This window comes from Erpetoichthys calabaricus, chromosome 2 (genome assembly GCF_900747795.2).
Source record: "Erpetoichthys calabaricus chromosome 2, fErpCal1.3, whole genome shotgun sequence".
Lineage (NCBI taxonomy): Eukaryota > Metazoa > Chordata > Cladistia > Polypteriformes > Polypteridae > Erpetoichthys > Erpetoichthys calabaricus.
Window position 1 is genome coordinate 334,242,523 of NC_041395.2, and position 24,395 is coordinate 334,266,917.

Below are 24,395 nucleotides of genomic sequence, written 5' to 3' on the forward strand. Positions count from 1 at the left end.
GTAGCACTAGGCCAACTGCTAAGTACAGGTGTGGATCTATTATTGCATCTACTCGCATGGAAAACAAATTGAGAGTAAGGAGAAGAATGGATTCCACTGAACATCAACAAATCCTCAATGAAAACATCAGGCAGTTAGTCGGGAAGTGTGTTTTTTTAATTATGCAATGTTCATTATTTATGTTTCACTTCTGGGATCATCATGTGGTGGGTGCGGCAATGCTCTGTATCAGCAAGAGCTTCTCTCTCTCTCTCTCACCTGCAATCCTAAAGTGGGCTGTCAAATTTTATCCATACACACACATATTTTCATATTGTAAGGACTCGACAGAAAGATTGTTTTATAGGGCTGGTAACTGGTTGGATTACAAAACAATCTTGAAAAGAACAGTATTGAATATGTCACATGAGGCAGTTAACCTGCAAACAAACGGACCGATCACAGTCACACAGCCAGCAAGGGGAGGACTCAAGATGCAAAGAGAGCTGCTGGAACTGGACGTCACAACGGGGCATCTCAAAACGCAAGTGGCATAAAAAGAGAGGCTTGAATTGTTCACCTGACAGAGGATCTGTCAAACACCTTAGTGCACGGCGTGATGTGTGTGGTGTGTTCCAGGGTCATAACACTCAAACATCTTCAGTTCACATCACTGCTATTGCAGAGTGTATGCAGTGTGTTCTGGGGCTGTGACACCTGGATAGTTTCAGTTTCTAAAGCATCATGGTAGTGCAGCACTTATGGCGTGTTCCGGGGCTGCAGCACCAGACAACAAATAGATCATTCCCCTCGGCCACTACCAGTGGGGGTAGTTAAATAGTTCCAGTTTCACAAGAAGTTCATTACAGTATCATTTTTCATGTGCTCTACTTGCTACATTTGACTAAACAGTAGAAACGCTACATTTCTTTTTTTGACTTTCATCCAGGTGCAAATACCCTCCTTTATTAGACTCACTACTTGATCACTACTCTTTTAATGTATAAAGAAAAAAAACATACTTATATACAATTTTTGTGGACAATTTATGCGTCACATATGGTACATGTGTTGAACATGATGGCGAACAGGTTGAGACATTCCTGTAAACCATCTTGCACGTACGAAGTATGATTTGTGAATAAACTGTTTCCGCCATTCAAATGTTAACATAATTTTAATTATACAGTGGGTACGGAAAGTATTCAGACCCCCTTCAATTTTTCACTCTTTGTCATATTGCAGCCATTTGCTAAAATCATTTATATTAATTTTTTTCCCTCATTAATGTACACACAGCACCCCATATTGACAGACAAAAAAAAGAATTTTTGAAATTGTTGCAGATTTATTAAAAAAGAAAAACTGAAATATCACCTGGTCCTAAGTATTCAGACTCTTTGCTCAGTATTTAGTAGAAGCACCCTTTTGAGCTAATACAGCCATGAGTCTTCTTGGGAAAGATGCAACAAGTTTTTCACACCTGGATTTGGGGATCTTGTGCCATTCCTCCTTGCAGATCCTCTCCAGTTCTGTCAGGTTGGATGGTAAACGTTGGTGGACAGCCATTTTTAGGTCTCTCCAGAGATGCTCAATTGGGTTTAAGTCAGGGCTCTGGCTGGGCCATTCAAGAACACTCACAGAGTTGTTGTGAAGCCACTCCTTCGTTATTTTAGCTGTGTGCTTAGGGTCATTGTCTTGTTGGAAGGTAAACCTTTGGCCCAGTCTGAGGTCCTTAGCACTCTGGAGAAGGTTTTTGTCCAGGATATCCCTGTACTTGGCCGCATTCATCTTTCCCTCGATTGCAACCAATCATCCTGTCCCTGCAGCTGAAAAACACCCCCATAGCATGATGCTGCCACCGCCATGCTTCACTGTGGGGACTGTATTGGACAAGTGATGAGCAGTGCCTGGTTGTCTCCAAACATACCGCTTAGAATTAAGGCCAACTCCCGCATGGAGTTTGCTAAAAGACACCTGAAGGACTCTGAGTGAAAAATTGAAGGGGGTCTGAATACTTTCCGTACCTACTGTATATATAAGCAGGTGTGTAAGCCCGTGCTGTAAAAAGCCTGGGGTCCTAGAAACTATTGAAATTGTCAGAAAAAAATTGAAATGTAGAGATGTCAGGTAATTGAAAGGAACTACTCTGGGCATCTCTCTCCTAGGAGGATTTGTTTTGCTGCCGTGCTCGCATTGCTTGTGCATTACTGGCAAGAGGAAAAGTAAAAGGGATACCGTTTTGCTGATGATAGCGGCTAAGCGACTTTGTTTTGCTGATGTTAGCGGCTAAGCGACTTTGTCTTTCTTCAGAGATTTTGTTTTGCCGACGTGCTTGTCTCGCTTGTGTATTTGCGGCGAGAGGAAAAGTAAAAGGGATACAGTTTTGCTGATGTTAGCGGCTAAGCGACTTTGTCTTTCTACTGAGGTTTCGTCTTGCTGACGTGCTGGGCTTGCTTGTGTTATTAGCGGCTAAGAGAATTTTCTGTTTCCTCGGAGGAGGAGGAGCTTTTACTCCGACTCCACCTCTCACTTATGGGCCGGACAGAAAGTCACACAGACTTCCACACATATACGTTTTATATATATATATATATATATATATATATATATATATATCTATAATAATAAAAGGCAAAGCCCTCACTGACTGACTGACTGACTCACTCACTGACTGACTGACTCATCACTAATTCTCCAACTTCCCGTGTAGGTGGAAGGCTGAAATTTGGCAGGCTCATTCCTTACAGCTTACTTACAAAAGTTAGGCAGGTTTCATTTCGAAATTCAAAGCGTAATGGTCATAACTGGAACATATTTTTTGTCCATACACTGTAATGGAGGAGGCGGAGTCACGTATCGCGTCATCACGCCTCCTACGTAATCACGTGAACTAAAAACAAGGAAGAGATTTACAGCACGAGTCACACGCGGGAACGAAGGTAAATGACGTTAATTTTTGACTGTCTTTTAATACTGTGTAAGCATACATATTAACACATGTGCAATTAAACGTGTGCATTTATGGGGTGATTTCTCAGGCTTAAAAGCTCACCTTTTATCAAACGCGGGAACAAAGGTAACTGACGTTGTTCACTGTCTTTTAATACTGTGTAACCATACATATTAACACATGTGCAATTAAACGTGTGCATTTACGGGGTGATTTCTCAGGCTTAAAAGCTCGCCTTTTACTAAAAAGGTAAATGCAAAACTATTTTCAATCAGTTTATTGAAACGCTCCCGTTAAGGATTGCAATAACATATTCGCGAGAGAAAAGAACGAAGTAGGGGGAAATGGAGGAAGAGCCGCAAACAGCGAAGAGCAAAAAATTAATTAAACAATTGAGAACGGAGCGAGTGAAGCATACAAGCATGTTCATAAGGGAAACAAAGCACGGTGTAAAACGTAAGTTTAAATTAAGTTTATAGAAACGCTCCCGCTGCGGATTGCAATAACATATTCGCGAGATAAAAGTTTAATGAGAAGACACGAGGTATAAACGAACCACACGCCGTGGCGCAATGTTAGGGGCAACAGTTTCAACCATTCTATGATCTGCTTCTCGCAACTGAAAGACGGCACATGGCGGATGTTAGCCGACTTGCTGACCGCAACGTTAGGGACTTCAACTATGGCGCTGACGCCACATCTCAGTGCCAACACTTTGCAGACTCTACTTAAAAGACACGCCCTCCTCACTGGACAGTTAAAAAGACCAATCAAACTAACGATGACATCAAGTATTACCCAATCAAAAGTAGGAAAGGAGGCATCTTCATAAAATGCGTGTGGGATGATTTGCATGACACGCTGCTTAAAAAAAAAAAATGATAAAAAAAATACGGGATAAATCCCGTCCAGTATTCATTCAAAACGGGACGCGCAATTTCATTCTCAAACGCGGCACGATTCCGTATTTTAAAGGACGGGTGGCAACCCTACAGTGCCAGGTAACCACCCATACAATCACATTGTGATTCAGACTAGGAATGCAATGAATGTAATTACCCCGATCTACATACAAGGCGAAAGTCTTGCAACATTCAAAGATGATGGTTTGGGATAATTAGTACTTATTAAGTACACCATGGAACATAAAGGAGCTTATGAAGCCTTGAACCGAAAAAAGCAAGATCTGAGAGATCGTAAAAAAAAAAAAGGAGGTAATGTCGTTTTACTCGCTGTAGATTTTAGTCAAACATTACCAGTTATTCCACGAGGGAGACCAGCAGATGAACTCAACGCGTGTTTAAAATCCATGCTTCTCCCACGGTCGGTTATATGTCGCGTGTTCTCGGGTAGGTACACCAAAATTTTTTTACATTTAAGCATGTAATGGGCAAAGAAAAAATGAGGTATACCCGAAGGCACTGCAGTAGTACTCAATGTAACTTTACTTCTTAAATGTTAATGTTTTACTGTTTAATAATTTATACGCTTCTTATATATTGTTCAAATTCTTTTATCAAAATACCAGTGACAGCGCAATGCACGATAACATGGAGTAAATACACCATACGCATCTGGCCACGGCCGCCCTGGTGTGCGCAGATAGGAGTTGATTCTAAAATAAAATAAACATAAAAAGAGTAATACAATCATCACCCATAAAGCGGATAGCAGACGTGACGTATTATATGTGTACCAGATTTCAAGTCAATAGGTGAAACGGTTTGCAAGCTACAGGTGATTTAAAATCCTGGACAGACCAACGAAAAGCCACGGTAGCAAATTATAGAAGAAGATTTTACTGTTTAATAATTTATATTTATATGAAATGTGCTTCTTATATATTACTTCATATTCTCATATGACAATGATGTTAATGTTGTTTATATTGATTTCTATGTTATTGTAAGTGCATCTATGTGTGTATATGTATGTATGTATGTATGTGTATATATATATATAATATATATATAAAAAATATATGTGTATATGTATATATATCTGTATATGTGTGTATATGTGTGTGTATATGTGTATATGTATATATATATGACAGCAACACTCATAACAATGACAACACAATTACATTGACAATCATGTTACATTATTTTTAAAATGTTTCCTTTACTTTTTCATAACCTCTTTAACACACTACTTCTCCGCTGCGAAGCGCGGGTATTTTGCTAGTATATATATATATATATATATATATATATATATATATATATATATATATATATATATATACATGAATAAATAAAGTACACAAATATACAGGTAGCTTTCTCTGTAATAAATGGCCAAGGAGTCCTCTAGCTTTATTTTTCCAGTAATGCCATTGACTGGAGTTCTTGTTTTCCACTCTTCTGTTGTCACTTGTTGAGCTATTAATTATGTTAACAAGCTTACAGTACTTTGTTATGATTTGTTTGTGTAAATAAAACTAACTGTTCTATCTGACTATGTAAAACAATTTGTTTTATCATGTATATAAATATAACATCCATCCATCCATCCATTTTCCAACCCGCTGAATCCGAACACAGGGTCACGGGGGTCTGCTGGAGCCAATCCCAGCCAACACAGGGCACAAGGCAGGAACCAATCCTGGGCAGGGTGCCAACCCACCACAGGACACACACAAACACACCCACACACCAAGCACACACTAGGGCCAATTTAGAATCGCCAGTCCACCTAACCTGCATGTCTTTGGACTGTGGGAGGAAACCCACGCAGACACGGGGAGAACATGCAAACTCCACGCAGGGAGGACCCGGGAAGCAAACCCAGGTCTCCTAACTGCGAGGTAGCAGCGCTACCACTGCGCCACCGTGCCGCCCTAAATATAACATGGTATAACTATTTTTACAATAGTTCACTGATAGAGGTATACTATAATAAAATAACTGTGATTGAATAAAGTACAGGTCTGATCACCAAATAAATACCCCAAAAGGGAACATATGTGGCCACAGATCAAAATTCACTAAATAGGCTCGCAGTGCAGTGCAACTTTGTTTGCCTGTGCCAGGTCCCAAAAATGCCTCCTAGTCGCACTACCTTAATAAAGTACTCAAATGTGCTCAAATTTCATAACAAAAAATAGGTTATGGTCTTCCCTCGTAGAATATTTAGTGGAGATAGGGTTCAATGGTGTGGATTTGCATACTACACATATACTCATTCAAACCTTTAGATATTAGATTATAGCAGTAAACCCATGCAAGTGCTCAGAGTCTGTAGTCTGTGAATAGCACAACGTTTACAGTATAAATGTCTATGTGTGGAAGTGTGTGTGTCTGTCCGGCCAGGAAGTGAGAAGTGGAGTCTGGGTAAGGGCTCCATTTCCGAGGAAACAGAAAACTCACTTAGCTGCCAATAACACAAGCACGGCCAGCACGTCAGCAAAATGAAACCTCAGAAGAAAGACAAAGTCGCTTTGCCACTAACATCAGCAAACCAGTAACCCTTCTACTTTTCCTCCCATTGCTAATGCAGAAGCGATGCGAGCACATCGGCAAAACAAATCCTCCTAGGAGAGAGATGCCCAGAGTAGTTCCTTTCAAAACAACCTGACATCTCTACATTTCAATTTTTTTCTGATGATTTCAATAGTTTCTAGGACTCCAGGCTTTTTACAGCACGGACTTACACAGCTAGTGTAAAATAATACAAATTGAAAATGTGTTCACTTCAAATTGTAAATATAATAATCTTTAGTTTCATTTTGAACATCATGTAGGGACAATTTTGTCGAACACCTCTGATACGCATTTCCCTTAAACAGGTGCGAGTCTAACGGACACTGGCTGCATACTAGCTGTTTGTCTTTCGCTTAAATTAGCTGGTATCTACGCACCCACAGTTAAATATAATAAAGCACGTTGTATTGTGCAGAAATGACTGACATTTCTCATAACCCACACAGATACACATCTGGCTACGACTATAGCTCTGGGGAATTTCTGCAGTGAAAACGGGTGTGCCTTGGTAAGACAGTTGCAAACTAGAGGTAATCTTTCTTTCCTATTTTTAAAAGAGGACTGGAGCACTTTATTGCAATACTGAAAGATTGGTTATGCAAACATAACTGCAGATTTTGATTAACTGCACATCATGCTATACCCTTTGTTCTTGGAAAACAAGAGCTCTCACATCACATTTTGACATCGATATTAAAGTATGCAGTAGAGCACATTAAAATGTGCACTGCTAAGAAGTTGGGAATAAAACATGTTATTTCTAGTTTACGCATAGCAATTTAAATACTTGGGTTACTTGTACACTATCCACTTATGTCCATAATGCTATGTTTACAGTGTGTAATTTTCTGGAAAAGACAGTAAAATCATACATGATGGACCTGTGCTAAATCCCAGCTCCCTGCTGATGAAAATAAGAGTTCAAACCCCAGCCTAGACACCATCCATAACAGGGGTCTCCAACTTTTTTTCCCCTGAGAGCTACTTTTGCAAAATGAAAATGGCTAAGGGCTACTCATGTTTTCTAACATTTATTCTCATAGTTTATTTCAACCCAAACAAACTGAATAAGCTTGTTTTGCCTGAACATTTACAAAATGTTGGTGTCCACAACTCACATTTTGCATTAAAACATCACAAAAAAATATTTAGTTCACCTGAAAGTGCATTTTGTATGTCTATGCATTTTCTAATGTATCTCACACTATTGAATTAAAACATGAATGCTGTCAAAACAAAACAATGCAATTCCAAATACACAGATATGACTTATTCATTTGTCATTTTGTTCCATGTCACTTTGTCACTTTATTCACAGGTCCAGTTGCATGTGTGATGTGTTGTTTAGCACTGCATGGAGTCAACAAGAGAGGCAGGTGTATGGTGGAGTGGAGCCACTTAGGTTTACTCTTATGGAGTCATTTAAATCTTGTCTGAAAGTCTTGTTCCGAACTTTGATTTCATGACATTCATGTCAGACTCACCGAGGTATGGAGAACCAAACAAAGCAGACATTTTCTGAGCTGCTTGGTGAAGATTCTTATAGATATCTGGCTCTACTAAGCTCCAGAAATGCTGTTGTGATTTAAACTGCACATTATTTTGAAGGTTTACTAATATATAATATATAAAATCCAATGTCTCTCTCTCTCTGTCTGTATGTCTGTCTGCTTTTCACGAGAGAACTACTTAACGGATTTAGATCGGAATTTTTTCTATAATTAGCTTGAACATTCCGGTTAAATTTACGACTTCTCTCATTTTGATATGTATCACAGTTCGCTTGCGGTACCAATTTATTTGTGCGAATCTGAGAGCCATGCAATGGGCCGAGGGGAGAAGCCTTCCTCACTCACTCGCCAGCTTCGGGGTGTGGTCCTTAACTCCGCTTACCTAGAGAACGACAGAACAATTGAATTCAACTTTGTTTGATATTTAAAATAAAGTGTTACTTAGGTCTTGATGAGTTTGAGTCCAGACATTCTCTTAAGTGTATGCCACAATGAAAAGACTGATTGCAATTCAGATTGTGGATTGTGATTTTGTGTTAAAAGGATCGTGATATGATTTTTTGGAAAGGTCGCCCACCCCTAATTTGACTAATCAAGTTTTCAAATTTATGTAGGATTCATTAGCTCTTTGGCGAGTCACTTGGAAAGGGGTTCTGCGCTACCGGTAGCTCGCAAGCGACATGTTGGAGACCCCTGGTCTATAAGGTCGCTGCACAAAGTCTGCACGGAATTTTCTGCAGGCATGGACCTGTGGCTGTTCAGGTTATGCACACCAAATGAATGAGTGTGCTCAACATCGCCCTGCAGCTGCCACTGTAACAGAGTGTGTGTTCATCATGATCTATAGTAAAATAGCTGGGTACTGAAAACTGATAGAAGAATGTGATAATTACTAAAGTGGAGTGATCGCAGGTTCATTAAGGAGTAAGAAAATAAGCATACACTTTTGTTAAAATGAATACACCAGTAAGACACTGATTACTCAGCTGCATGACATGAACGTCTCCACCATTATTTTAGGAAACAGTGGAAACGTAAATCTTCAAAATGATTTTCAGCCTTTATATTCTGCCTTTTTCTACAAAATCATCAAGCTTAATCCCATTCAGGGTTGTGAAAGAACAGGGCAATTCATGGCGGCATCGGGAGCAGAGGCAGAAGTCATCTTGGCATAAGGCACAAGTACATTTCATAGCACACTAACACAGACATTTACACCTTAAGATTATTTTTTTGAAAATTCTAATTCAATTGAAAAAAGTGCTGTTGCGGAGGTACTTTTTATAAGCAATTCTACAAGGCCAGACACATATCTTGTCAGTTTCCCAGGCTAAACATTCTAAACGTGTAAAATTTAGATAACACAGACTTTTGGCACATGGTGGTGGGAAGAATATTTAGAAAAAGTAGATAGCATTTAACAGTAGGGCCACCTGTGCCACAGAGTCAAAATAAAAACATGGAATGCCTGTATCTCTGAAGATTTCCGTAAGAAGCAGACAACAGAGATGATTTATGCAGTCTGAAACTATCTTGTGCAGTAATCTGTATAAGAAAAAAATATACGGTTTCCAACCTGACTTTCCATACAAAAATCTTGTGACTGTAGTCAAGAAATACTGCAGGCCGAATTTTTATAGTATTATTTGGCAGACAAATTTATCCAAGGTGACTTGCAACATTTGAGGGATAAAAGAAATGTGACCAATTGTGTTTTTTCGAAGGGAAGCACAGACAGGTGGAGTAACTTGCTCATGGTCACACAGTGTCATGAAGTCTAAAGCCTTAAATATGAAGTTATATGAATTTTCACATTCTCACAATTTTTTCCCCTGACTATACCCCTTTACCATGCAAAAATAAACTTTGGAGCAATTTTACTCAATACCAATAGGGTTTTAGCACTTTCCCGTATTCATATGTGGGCCATGTTTCAATTCCACAGAGTGATTAGTTTTTGACTCACCTGTATATACAGTAATCCCTCCTCCATCGCGGGGGTTGCGTTCCAGAGCCACCCGCGAAATAAGAAAATCCGCGAAGTAGAAACCATATGTTTATATGGTTATTTTTATATTGTCATGCTTGGGTCACAGATTTGCGCAGAAACACAGGAGGTTGTAGAGAGACAGGAACGTTATTCAAACACTGCAAACAAACATTTGTCTCTTTTTCAAAAGTTTAAACTGTGCTCCATGACAAGACAGAGATGACAGTTCCGTCTCAAAATTAAAAGAATGCAAACATATCTTCCTCTTCAAAGGAGTGCGTGTCAGGAGCACAGGCTGTCACAGAGATAGAGAGAGAAAAGCAAACAAATCAATAGGGCTGCTTTTAAGTATGCGAAGCACCGCGGCACAAAGCTGTTGAAGGCGGCAGCTCACACCCCCTCGCCGCGAAAGGCGAAGCGCGATATAGCGAGGGATTACTGTACTCGTGTTTAAGTTCTCCCACAGATAAGTCAGGTCTTGATTTTATTGTATAATTTCTGGTATTTTATAATGTTGGTCTCATAAGTCGAATGCGTAAAACTGATGCTATTGGTCCAAGAGATAATGATGTGCCAACGCCCACCTGAGAGAGTAACCACCAAGCACAAGGCCTTTTTTTGCTATACATTTTTCTTTGTGCCTACGTGACCACACGGTAATACCCAAACTATTCCAAAGCAACATTTGCACTGTTTCGTGTTTATTGTGTCTCACACCCTCATACACCTTTATCGTAAGAGCATCGCTTCTCTACGATGAAGCGTTCAATCAGAAGTAAATATGAAGCTGGTTTTAAATTAAATGCAGTTGAAGTGGCGAAAGAAACTGGTAACTGCGCTGCTGTAACAAAATTCGATGTGTATGAGAAACCGGTGTGAGATTGAAGAAGGCAAGAAGATGTAAAAAAAAAAAAAAAAAAAAAAAATTTTAAATTAAGTGTCGCATTTTTGAACAGGCGTACAAGTCGGGGTCTGATTTTATGATCAGTTTTTCGGGTTTCAAGACCCAGCTTATACGTTAGTATATATGGTATGTCCACAAAATCATATCCTGACACAAACCGTGATATTACTCTGGAACCTTTTTATCTTTAAATTGAGTCATAAGTACTGCACGTCGATCACACAATTAGAGCTAGAGATCACTAACTCTTAGAAACTTGTCTTTTAATTTTGTTATAAATTGGGCTCTGCTAGACCTGTTCCAGTCAGAATTTCCTCCAGTTTCCAGGTTCTTTTTGATGGTGTAGGAAAATGTACTTACTGAAACTTTGCTTTTCTTTGCAATTTCTCCTAAGGCAAGGCATACACTTTGAAGGGTTACAATGGTCTGTCTGCCTTTCTTTGATAATTTCCTTCTTATTGCCATTATTATAGAAATATATAGTGCAATATTGTCCAAGTAATGCTTCAAACGGTGTCACAACACAGTTTTTCCAACACCAATTTTACACACAGAGCTTGTAAGTAACCAAACAAAGTTGGGACACCTGAAAGAATTGCTTGCATAAATTTCAAGGCTTCATTAACTTCCAATGCTGCAGTAAAGCTACAAGTTGTTAATTCACTGCTTGTTCCCTGAAAAGGGCCAAAATCACAAAAGAAGTGACGTAATGGGCTTTAACAGACCCTGTCTCTTGACAGCCCACCAGCCTTGAAGACAAGGAAAAACTCCCAAAATACCCTTGAAGGGAAAAAATGAAAGAAACCTTGAGGAAGGCAGTTCAAAGAGACCCCTTTCCAGGTAGGCTGGGTGTACAGTGGGTATCAAAAAGAAGGGGGTCAATACAATATATAGTAATACACAGAACAGAACACAAGTAATCCTCGATACAATATAAAAATATTACAAATACGGAGCAGAATTTAACAGTAGATGAAATCACATATGATTTATATATGATATATATATAAAATCCAACATCTATCTGTCTGTCTGCTTGTCATGAGAGAACTACTTAACGGATTTAGATCGGGGATTTTCCAATAATTTGCTTGAACATTCTGGTTGATTTTGTGACTTCTCTCATTGCGCTATGTATCATAGTTCACTTGCAGCACCCACTTATTTGCGTGAATCTGAGAGACACGCAGCAGGCCAAGGCGAGGGGGACGGGACTCTCCTCACTCATGCACCAGCTTCAGGGCGTTCCTTACCGCCGCATAGCTAGCGAACGAGAGAACTACTTAATGGATTTAGATCGGGTTTTTTATCTATAATTTGCGTGAACATCCCAACGCGCTAAAAATCATAGTTCGCTTGCAGGAGTGATATATTCATGCTAATTCGAGACAGAGGCTGCTGGTCAAGGGGAGTGGGGAGCTGGGCAGTTGTCCTGTTTCACTACTACGCGGGTGGAGCCATGAAGAATGGCTAGTCTTGTATATAAATGTCTGTGTGTGTGTGTCTGTCTGTCTGTCTGGCTCGGAAATGCAAGGCAGCCTGGAAATGCAAGGCTACAGCATGAAGCTCAAAGAAAGTGACTCTGTCGCCAAATTGAAACCACCATGAGAAGGGAAACTTGCTTAGCCACTGATACACAAACAAGGCGAGCACATCAGCAAAACAAAACCTCCGAAGAGAGAGAAACCGCCTTAGCCGCTGATAGACAACAGAGGCGAGCATGTCGGCAAAACTAAATTGTCAAGGAAAGAGAACCTTGCTTAGACATTAATGCACAACCAATGCGATCGATTGATTGAAGTGCCAGAATCCATGGTTTCTAGGAGCCTGGGTTTAAACAGCTAGTCTGTGTTTTTTATATATATATATATATATATATATATATATATATATATATATATATATATATATAAACACACATACACAAACACATACACCCATCTCTATATACAGTCAAAGTAAAAAAGTATGTGAACCCCTAGGAATTATCTATATTTATGTCTAATTCCCATATAAAACATGGTCGTATCTTCATGTCAGTCACAATAATGATCAAACACAGTCTTCTAAAACTAAAGACACACAGATTTTCAGAGAATTTTTGACCATATTGAATAAATCATTCAAACTGTGAAACTGAAGGTTGGAAAAAGTAAGTGAACCCTAAGCTAATGACTTTTTAAAAGGCTCATTACAGTCCAAATTTAGCACACCTGGAGTCCATTTAATGAAACGGGTTCAGAGGTGTGGCCTAGAATTACTTTGATTGATCAATAGTACTAGGGTGTTGTACCATGTTAGCCATTATGAATGTAGAGAAAAGCCAAGTAAAATGACACCTTTTATTGGCTAACTAAAAAGATTACAATATGCAAGCTTTCGAGGCAACTCAGGCCCCTTCTTCAGGCAAGATGTACATAAAGTATATATCTCTTCCTGAACGTGGGAAAGACCAAAGAGACTGTGGTCGATTTCAGGAGAGGTCATTCACTTCACCCCGCCACTAACTAGCGATGGTGCAGCTGTGGAAAGAGTGAGTAGCACCAAGTTCCTGGGGACGTACATCTCCGAGGACCTCTCCTGGTTAGATAACACCACATCACTGGCCAAGAAATCTCATTCCCACCTCTACTTTGTACAAAAAACTGAGGAGAGCACAAGTTCCCAAACACACAAAAATCATATGCTCTTTCTACCAGGGCACAATCGAGAGCATCCTCACCAGCTGCATCTCTGTGTGGTATGGAAGCTGCACTGCCTCCTGTAGGAAGCCCCTGCAACATATAGTGGATACAGCCAGTAAGATCATTGGTGCCCCACTGCCCTCCCTAAAGAACATTTTCCACACCCGTAGAGCCATCAGCATTGCTGGTGACTCCTCCCACCCCTTTCACTCCCTTTTTAGCCTCCTCCCCTCATGGAAAATGTACCGGAGCCTCCGGGCCCACTCCACAAGACTGTCTAACAGCTTCATCCACCAAGCTGTCAGGATGCTGAACTCTGTCCACTACCTCAACCTGCCCCTGGGCCATAACAAGAGTCACTATCTACAAAGTACCCTACCTCAGCTGGTATTATATAAAGAATCAATATTACATCTGCTGATAACTGTGTCTTTTTGTACATCTCAAAAGCTACTCTATAATGCACCTTCTCATTTATTACTGTAATTGGCTTTTGCACTAAAGACTATTGCACATTGTACACAGGTCTGCTTTACAAGTTCTAATGTTATTTACCATCTGGAAAGTATTCACAGCGCAACACTTTTTCCACATTTTGTTATGTTACAGCCTTATTCCAAAATGGATTAAATTCGTTTTTTTTCCTCAGAATTGTACACACAACACCCCATAATGACAACGTGAAAGAAGTTTGAGGTTTTTGCAAATTCATTAAAAATAAAAAAAAACTGAGAAAGCACATGTACATAAGTATTCACAGCCTTTGCCATGAAGCTCCAAATTGAGCTCAGGTGCATCCTGTTTCCCCTGATCATCCTTAAGATGTTTCTGCAGCTTAATTGGAGTCCACCTGTGGTAAATTCAGTTGATTGGACATGATTTGGAAAGGCACACACCTGTCTATAGAAGGTCCCACAGTTGACAGTTCATGTCAGAGCACAAACCAAGCATGAAGTCAAAGGAATTGTCTGTAGACCTCCGAAACAGGATTGTCTCGAGGCACAAATCTGGGGAAGGTTATAGAAAAATTTCTGCTGCTTTGAAGGTCCCAATGAGCACAGTGGCCTCCATCATCCATAAGTGGAAGAAGTTCGAAACCACCAGACTCTTCCTAGAGCTGGCCGGCCATCTAAACTGAGCGATCAGGGGAGAAGGGCCTTAGTCAGGGAGGTGACCAAGAACCCGATGGTCACTCTGTCAGAGCTCCAGAGGTCCTCTGTGGAGAGAGGAGAACCTTCCAGAAGGACAACCATCTCTGCAGCAATCCACCAATCAGGCCTGTATGGTAGAGTGGCTAGACGGAAGCCACTCCTTAGTAAAAGGCACATGGCAGCCCGCCTGGAGTTTGCCAAAAGGCACCTAAAGGACTCTCAGACCATGAGAAAGAAAATTCTCTGATCTGATGAGACATTGAACATTCTGGTGTGAATGCCAGGTGTCACGTTTGGAGGAAACCAGGCACCGCTCATTACCAGGCCAATACCATCCCTACACTGAAGCATGGTGGTGGCAGCATCATGCTGTGGGGATGTTTTTCAGCAGCAGGAACTGGGATACTAGTCAGGATAAAGGGAAAGATGACTGCAGCAATGTACAGAGACATCCTGAATGAAACCTGTTCCAGAGTGCTCTTGACCTCAGACTGGGGCGACGGTTCGTCTTTCAGCAGGACAACGACCCTAAGCACACAGCCAATACATCAAAGGAGTGGCTTCAGGACAACTCTGTGAATGTCCTTGAGTGGCCCAGCCAGAGCCCAGACTTGAATCCGATTGAACATCTCTGGAGAGATCTTAAAATGGCTGTGCACCGATGCTTCCCATCCAACCTGATGGAGCTTGAGAGGTGCTGCAAAGAGGAATGGGCGAAACTGGCCAAGGATAGGCGTGCCAAGCTTGTGGCATCATATTCAAAAAGACTTGAGGCTGTAATTGCTGCCAAAAGTGCACAACAAAGTATTGAGCAAAGGCTGTGAATACTTATGGACATGGGATTTCTGTTTTTTTATTTTTAATAAATTTGCAAAAATCTCAAGTAAACTTTTTTCATGTTGTCATTATGGGGTGTTGTGTGTAGAATTCTGAGGAAAAAAAATGAATTTAATCCATTTCCATTTTGGAATAAGGCTGTAACAGAACAAAATGTGGAAAAAGTGATGTGCTATGAATACTTTCCGGATGCACTGTATCTTATATGTTATACTTGTATACTTTTATATTTTATTGTACTACGAAGATGAGAAACAGTATTTTGATTCTCCTGTATGTTCTGCACTTATAGTGAACTGACAAAAAAAGGCTATATTATTTGATTTACTACATATCTTTTCTGTACATATAGTGTTACACTGTGCATATTTGTAATTGTGTATCTTTTTAGTACTGTAATACTATTACTATTGTAGGAGACATGCAAGTAAGAATGTGCACACAAGACAAAGCTGAACTTAAGTCTGAACATTCATTAAATGCCTATCACATCTCTAAACCACATAAACATTAAGTGAATTAGCAACTATAATACTAGGGACTTGTACCGTGGTAGCCATTATGAATGTAGTGAGAAGTCAAGTAAAATGGCTCCTTTTATTGGAAGAAGGGGTCTGAGTTGCCTCAAAAGCTTGCATATTGTAATCTTTTTAGTTAGCCAAAAAAGGGGGTCATTTTGCTTGACTTCTCATTAGCAACTCTAAAATAGCCTGACACGTGCAAGTGTGAGTGTGCATACTTCAGTGTGACACCACAATCCTGAAAGTAAATTACAGTGGAACCTCGGTTTGCGAGCATAATTCGTTCCGGAAACGTACTCGCAGTCCAAAGCACTCGTGTATCAAAGCGAATTTCTCCATAAGAAATAATGGAAACTCAGATGATTCGTTCCACAACCCAAAACTATTCATATAAAAATGATTAACACAAAATATAAAGTAAAAATACATAAAACAAATTAACCTGCACTTTACCTTTAAAAAGAATCATGGCTGGTGTGAGTGAGTTTCTAAACTCTTGCGGGAATCCACTCAACGGGATGACACGTGGAAGAGCGGACATACTATAAGCGCCTGCCGTCGATGGCTGATACAAGGAACATTATAAATTCGCAGGGCACAGTACTGCTTGGCCATGACCCTGCCTGATTGCTGTGTCTGTGTATAGGAGAGTGGCAGATCCTGCTACAATAAATAACCGCGCTGTTGCCGTTTCAAGCTGAATAAAGCTGGTGTTGCTAAAGTACTCAGACTCAGCTTTGTGTTTTTGGGTGCAAGACGGGGACTCGTACATTACAGCGCACACACACACACAGTCACAATGCTGTAGTAAACAGTATACGCATGTACGGATGTCGACTATATGAGTGAGGCACGCCGACTATGACAGAGAATAGGAGACGATTGCCCACAATACCACAGTGAGAAAGAACCATCAGTTCAGTTGTGATCACATGACGCTCAGCAGACAAAGCGTATACATACTACTCGTACTGCAAGACCTCGCTGGTTTATAAAGTTAAAATTTATTAAAAATTTTAGCTTGTCTTGCAAAACATTCGTAAACCAATTTATTCGCAAACCGAGGTTTCACTGTATATGGGTATACTACATGAATGTATATATTTGAGTGATACTAAGATACACCCTTCATTGTGTCAGATCTGAATTTAAAGCAAATCTGATTATATAGTGCTTTAAGTAAATCAGCACAAATCTTTAAAATATATTTTGGCCAGCAAAGCCAGTTTATACCTGGACTATCCAGTGTGATGCACAAACTGCATAAAGGGGGCGGGTTAAATATTTAAAAATTATAAACTAGAACTGCTTGGATAACTGTCTCTAACACTAACTGTAAATTTAATTTATAAAAAAAAAAAAAAAAAGAGTGGTGGATAAACAAAAAATTGTAAATTAGCTCTGACAGAATTGCTTCACAAATGAAAAAAAATGCTACATGGCCTCCACTTGTGTTCAAATGTAATAACTTCATTTCAGAATAAAACATTAAAGTCTCTTGGGTTGTGCATTTCCAAGACAACTATAACTAATAGGAAATTTTCAAAAGACTTGTTTGGGGTACACAGAAGGTGATATCTATGATTTGATTCCAACAGTCTTGAACAACTTTACATCCTCTGTTAAGATTTGGCAGCCACATAGTACCACTGTAAGTTTGCAAAGATCATGATGTCCTCCTCAGGGTTTATAAGGAAATGGTGAGGCCTCACCTAGAGTACTGTGTGTAGTTTTGGTCTCCAGGCTACAAAAAGGACATAACAGCACAGCACAGCACTAGAAAATGTCGAGAGAAGAACAACTAGGCTGAGTCCAGGGCTACAGGGGATGAATTATGAGGAAAGATTAAAAGAGCTGAGAGTTAGTGTTTGAACAAAAGAAGATGAAGAGGAGACCGGACTGAAGTTTTTAAAATTATGAAGGGAATTAGTCCAGTGAATCAAGACGGCGACTTTAAAATGAGTTCATCAAGAGCATGGGGACACAGTTGGAAACTTGTTAAAGGTAAATTCTGCACAAACATTAGGAAGTTTATCTTTACACAGAGAACCACAGACACATGGAATAAGTGACCAAGTAGTGTGGTAGACAGTGACTTGATGTCAATTTGGAAGAATTAAGTGGACAGGACTGGCGAGCTCTGTTGGGCTGAATGGTCTGCTCTCATCCAGATTGTTCTAATGTTCACACGACTAAACAAGAGAACAATTAGAGAATTCACTAAGAAACCAATAGTTGTATTACAGGACCTGCAGTTGGGCTTGGTAGAAAACACTGAACGTGCATCTCACAGCAATCAAGCTTTCCATGATTTACAACACAGTTGGTGGGAACAGAGAAGATACTTCTCATAAAAAAATGCTATTTTGATTCCAAAGCCAGTTGGACAAAACTTCAACTTTATGGTCCAAAGAAATTAGAAATTATTTGTCTATTTTGCATAACAAACATTCACATTAGTGTAAAACATGGTATTGTATCATGGGAGTACTGATATTCCACAGAGACAAAAGAAAAACTGGAGAAAGGTGCCGAGAGATTCTTGATGAAAACCAGCTCCCCCTGCAACAAAGCAACGAAGGTTGTCATATGGCAAAGACAGTAGAGACAAGTTTTTGAGTGCCACGTATGAAAACACGGAGCCAAAATCAAATTCAATCTGAGTGATGTCTGCCGACTGCTGCACTTTAACAGGTCTCTAAGTAGGAATGACAAATGTTAATGTGCCATGTTGGCACGAGACCACACCAAACAAAAGTTTGCAACTCAAGCAAAAAAGTAATAATTTGGCTGCGGAGAAAGTGTATGTAGTTTGTAGAGGTGGCTGAGAAAATATATTTAATTTCATATTTTCATGCAGAACATAAGAAAAAAAACCTTACGACATATCAGAAAGCATTTGATAAGGGGCCACATGAGAGGTTGGGCATCAAATTAAAAGAAGTTGGAGTTCAGGGTGATGTTTTTAGATGGGTGCAGAATTGGCTCAGACACAGGAAGCAGAGGGTGATGGTGTGAGGAACCTCATCAGAACTGGCCAATGTTAAGAGTGGTGACCAGCAGGGGTCAGTGCTAGGGCCGCTGCTTTTTTTAATATCTATAAATGATTCAGATAGGAATATAAGTAACACGCTGGTTAAGCTTCCAGATTATACCAAGATAGGTGGATTAGCAGATCATTTGGAATCCGTTATATCATTACAGAAGGACTTGGATAGTATAGCGGCTTGGGCAGATTTGTGGCAGATAAAATTTAATGTCAGTAAACCTAAAGAATTACAGATAGGAAGTAAAAAATCTGTGGTTTGAATACACAATGGGCGGTCAGAAAATCGTGAGTCCACCTTATAAGAAGGATTTAGGAGTCATAGTGGACTCTAAGCTATCGACTTCCCGACAGTGTTCAAAGCCATTAAGGAGGCTAACAGAATGTCAGGTTATATAGCGTCTTGATGTGTGGAGTACAAGTCACAGGAGGTTCTGCTCAAGCTTTATAACACACTGGTGAGGCCTCATCTGGAGTGTGGTGTGCAGTTTTGGTCTCCAGGCTATAAAAAGGACATAGCAGCACTAGAGAAGGTCCAGAGAAGAGCGACTAGGCTGAGTCCAGGGCTACAGGGGATGAATTATGAGGAAAGATTAAAAGAGCTGAGCCTTTATGTGAATTTCCCCTTGGGATTAATAAAGTATCTATCTATCTATCTATCTTTACAGTTTAAGCAAAAGAAGATTAAGAGGAGACCTGACTGAAGTGTTTAAAATTATTAAGGGAATTAGTCCAGTGGATTGAGACAGTGACTTTAAAATGAGTTTAATAAGAACACATGGACACAGTTGGAAACCTGTTAAGGGTAAATTTCACACAAACATTTAGAAGGTTTTCTTTACACAAAGAACGATAGACACTTGGAATAAGCTACCAAGTAGTGTGGTAGACAGTAAGACTTTAGGGACTTTCAAAACTTGACTTGATGTGTTTTTTTGGAAGAAATAAGTGGATAGGACTAGTGAGCTTTGTTGGGCTGAACGGCCTGTTCTCATCTAGAGTGCTCTAATGTTCTAACAGAACCCAATGGCAACCTGTGCTGTACAACAGCAAACAATGTGAAAAACATTCATAGAAAAACCCTTGCCATCTAAATACATGTCAATTATTCAGTTGTATGCTCAAAACGTGCAACACACACTGTATTGCTAGACTAATATTAACAGCATCACAAACAGGAAAACACAATCATATAACACTGTGCTTTTGAACTGAATACAGGAGTCTTGACCAATGAATGAGAGTGACTCATACAAGGCGACTTAAAATACAACTGGTTACATTTCTTTTGTTTTTCCACTTTTAGCACAGGCAGGTAAAGGGATTTAATCACGGTCACACAGAGTCAGTAGTGGGATTTGAATCCAGGCTGACCCTTAGGTTTTGTAGTTCAGAATCTTGAGCTGTATTATTATTATTATTAATATTGAGCTGTATGTTCAGAATCTGTCTGTATTAGGTTTTATTACATCAGTAACTTTATTCTTTTGTTCTGCATGGAAACATATTAAACCTTTTTTCTGAGCTATCATTAGAAAATACATGGGGAAGGTAATATTTTAAAACAAATATTCCTTTCAAGACTGTTCTACAACAACAAAAAACATGATGGGGAAAACAGGATTTAATTCCATGTTAATTGCTATTAGGTTAAGGCAAGAACAAATACTTCAAGAAATTGGTAGTAACTTCCAGTGCACTGTTTTGGTAATCTGATTTTGTAAATAATTTAGCCGCTGCATTTTCAAAACTCTCCTTAGGTTTGATTGTTTCTGTGATTTATCAGGAGTTGCTCCTTATCTTGTTAAGTGGGTGTGCAGATTCTTGCCTGCTTTGTAGGGGACTATTCGGAGGATGGTGCGTTATATAAAAATGATTGATTAAAACCGTCCCATACATCGAGAACTCTAATTTTATATTGTCATCAACTCAGTTTGAAACTTTCAAATTACGACTAACCTCATCAAATTAAAAGAGCAAGTAAGATTCATAAACATGTTAATAATTAAAAAGAAAAAAAGTTTATAAAAGCACATGAAAGTGAGAACAATTACTTTATAGTATAAATGATTAATCTCTTATTAAAATATGACTTTATGGGCTACATTTGCAAGGTAGCAATAATGTAAACTGATGCAAAGATGGACAATGAGTGCCTAAGCCGATTAAAACACGGTCTCAGCAAATTCGCCACGACTGGGCCCGCAGTGATACCACTGCGATTATCATTCCAAGCAGTCAGTACGTTACAAAATGAGGTTCCATACTATGGTGTATCTCGACAACAGCACTCTTCGATCGCCAAAGTCACATACATTGATTTACTGTACAGCACTTCTTACCGGGACGGCACTTGTGCCTTGGTTCTGCGATGCGATCGTCAAGATGTTCTCGAAATCCATGGCGGCGGCGTGGTTTCTTCTTTATTTTCTTGTAGAGTAGAAACAACCCGAGGGAAATCTTCCAAACCCTTCTTCACCACCCACCCCTCCCCGGCCCGGCCCCGGGTGAAGTTCCCAAGCTCCCAAAACAGCTGTGCGTAAATATTTTGCTATATACTCCTGCTGAAAGTAGCATCAAAACTCTCGAACACTCCACGAAACCACTCGATTTTGAGTTTGGAGATGTTGGTCGGCGATTGTAAAACGCCACGGAAACGTTGATTTCGTGCTTAGGCCATGAGATTCAAACGCATTCCGAACGTAAAGCAACAACTGTGAACCGACAAGCGAGAGTCAGCACAACAGTTCGACGCAGATGTCACTTCCGGGATTTCCAGAACACTCTTCAGCAGACCTTAATGACACGCCTTTTAATTGACGTCACTTCCTCCAGCAATAACGGGTGATTTTTTTTTTCTCGAATTCCGTTAAACTCACACAATCACATGGCGCTTCTTTGCATTTTTCACGTTATGTACTAACCGAATGGAACATGAAAGCCACATGAAACGACAAGCATTATGTCTGTGCTTATGCTGTGGAAAACGCCTTACTTAATTGTCTAGACAAATACTCGGTAACAGCTCATTTCAGCTTTGCGTTATAATCTAGTTTGTCCTATTCGGCGTACTATACCCCATGACGTCATAGTCCTTTAAACATTTTTATTTTAAGACGCCGTTTTGATCGCTAATATCTCTAAGCACTGCGTTCAAACATGCAGTTTAACTCTGTTTTAACAATCGCCTTAAAATAAACGGAATTCAAAATCTGCAACATTTCGGGGATATGCGCTAATATTACAGTTCTTCATCAGTTACTAAGTTTTCGTGTAATCGAATCAACCAATCAGATCTCACAATAATGTAACGAACACCGAGATGGACAGACCGAGACACACACCGACTGGAAGTTAAGCCCAATAACGGGCACGTTTATTCCGCAACAGATAATTTACAGCAGTCTTCTTGCACAATCAAACTCGCAAACGCCCTGTAAAAATAATAAGTCACTTTACTGGGCAGGTTATTCCGCTCTCTCAGTGTTCCCGATCGTCGTCCAGCGTCTCGTGTCGTGTCCCTTTTCCCAGTTACCCCCGTTAACATCTCCAAGGCTCTATTTATGATGCCATTGGAGTCTCCACCTGCCTTCTCGAACCTTCTAGGACTTCAAAGGTGTAACGAAAAAAGTTCCATGGGTCCCTGGAATGCAGAGCTCAGCACAACTGTCAATACCCTGCTGTCAATCATCCATCCAGAACCCGCCCATCTCCAGTGTGACAATGCTGGGCATTACAATAATATCGTGTGTCATTGTTACACATTGATTTTCATTAACGAAGAGGGTACAGGCAATTTAGGTAAGAAAGTTTCAATAAAAACAGTAAATGTACAGTACTGAAAATACATGATTAAGATACTATATATACATACCATCCAAAATCACTGTAATGAACAGTTAAAGGAGATGTAAAGAGTTGATTAGATTAGATTATATTAGATTAGATTAGATTAGATTAGACAGAACTTTATTATGGGTGTAATTTTCTGTTTTAATATAACAATAATGTAAATATTTAAATAAAAAGAAATAGGAAGGGTGGTGGCATGGCCAGTGCAGCCCCTGGCAAAACTGGAGCCTTAAGCAAAATCTTCTTGGTAAAACACCCTAGCCCTCCCCAACCCCGAATTCACTCTATTAGTATTTCTTATAAAGCTTTAACTGAAAAAATAAATATACAAATAAATAATAAATAAACAAAGAAGCACACATTACAAACTTAACTATATGTTTTAACGTCAAGTACAAATACTTTTTAAAAAAATGTCAAAACTCGAAAGTGACTGTTTAGGGGTTTCTTCGGTCTCTTTGTCGCATATCACAGCAGCACACGTCAACATTTTCTGAAGGCAAAGTCATCTATGAGGTCATCACACGGCATCTTCTGTGCGAGTCTGAGGTGATGGTGATGACAGGCAGGCTGAGTATATGTTCTTATGTCATGGATGACCTCAAGTATGTTGTGATGAGCTGAAGTTTGGAAAAACTAGTAACTGGAAGGGCTGCTGCATTCTAAAGGGCAACCCCTAGAGCTGGACTTCAGTCATATTTAATGGCAAAGATATACCATTTTGATTTGTTTCCTTTATAAATGAAGGCCTAATTTTAAATAAATGGGTTATCAACAGAAAAAATTAGTACACGGGCAATCCTAGCACAGAGAAACAATGAAGTCAAATGAATTAACGGCAAAAATGTCGATCAGTTACACTGCAAATTGGTTAAATGCGTTTCAATAGACTATGCTGAAACAGTTGGTGGTGATCGTGCGGAAGATGAAAACATCAACTTACAATATCCTGAAGAATATCTAAAATCGTTAACAACGTCCGGTCTTCCACCGCATGAATTACTATAGAAAGAAGGATGTATCCAAGAAAGATAATGTAGTACATCTTGAGGGGATAACATTACATAACAAAGGAGATCTTGATATACCATTTGTATTAAAACGTTAGCAGTTTTCCGTTAGAATAGCTTTTGCAAAGACAAATTAACAAATCTCAGAGCCAAACATTCGAAAAAGTAATTTTATTTAATAGAGAGAAAGAAACAAAATTCAATCACAGGCAGTTATACGTTGTGTTGATGCATATGTAAAAATTCCCATGAAATCTGTTTAAATTGTACATCCGCATCCCCATACGCGAGCGGCAAAACCTCAAAGAGGCTAGCTCGTAGCATAGGCCCGGGGGTTGGCGAGCAAAGCGAACAGGGGCAAAGCCCCCTAGTAATAATAATAATAATATCATCATCATTATAATAATGGTGCAGGGTATCAATGTGCTGTTACTCTTTGTTACCTGTTATAGCCAATGGTATCACTTGTAAC

General features: G+C 39.6%; 1 protein-coding gene across 1 annotated transcript in view; it reads right to left on the minus strand.

Annotated features, from left to right (window-relative positions):
* The window catches only part of spty2d1 (SPT2 chromatin protein domain containing 1), a 48,990-nt gene extending 27,157 nt beyond the window's left edge, over nucleotides 1–21,833 (minus strand). The window contains exon 1 of the mRNA XM_028796045.2: nucleotides 21,404–21,833. Coding sequence (XP_028651878.1) covers nucleotides 21,404–21,463 — 60 coding nt within the window. The 5' untranslated portion in view covers nucleotides 21,464–21,833. The remainder of the gene's footprint in view (nucleotides 1–21,403) is intronic.
* Between the last annotated feature and the right edge of the window lie 2,562 nt (nucleotides 21,834–24,395).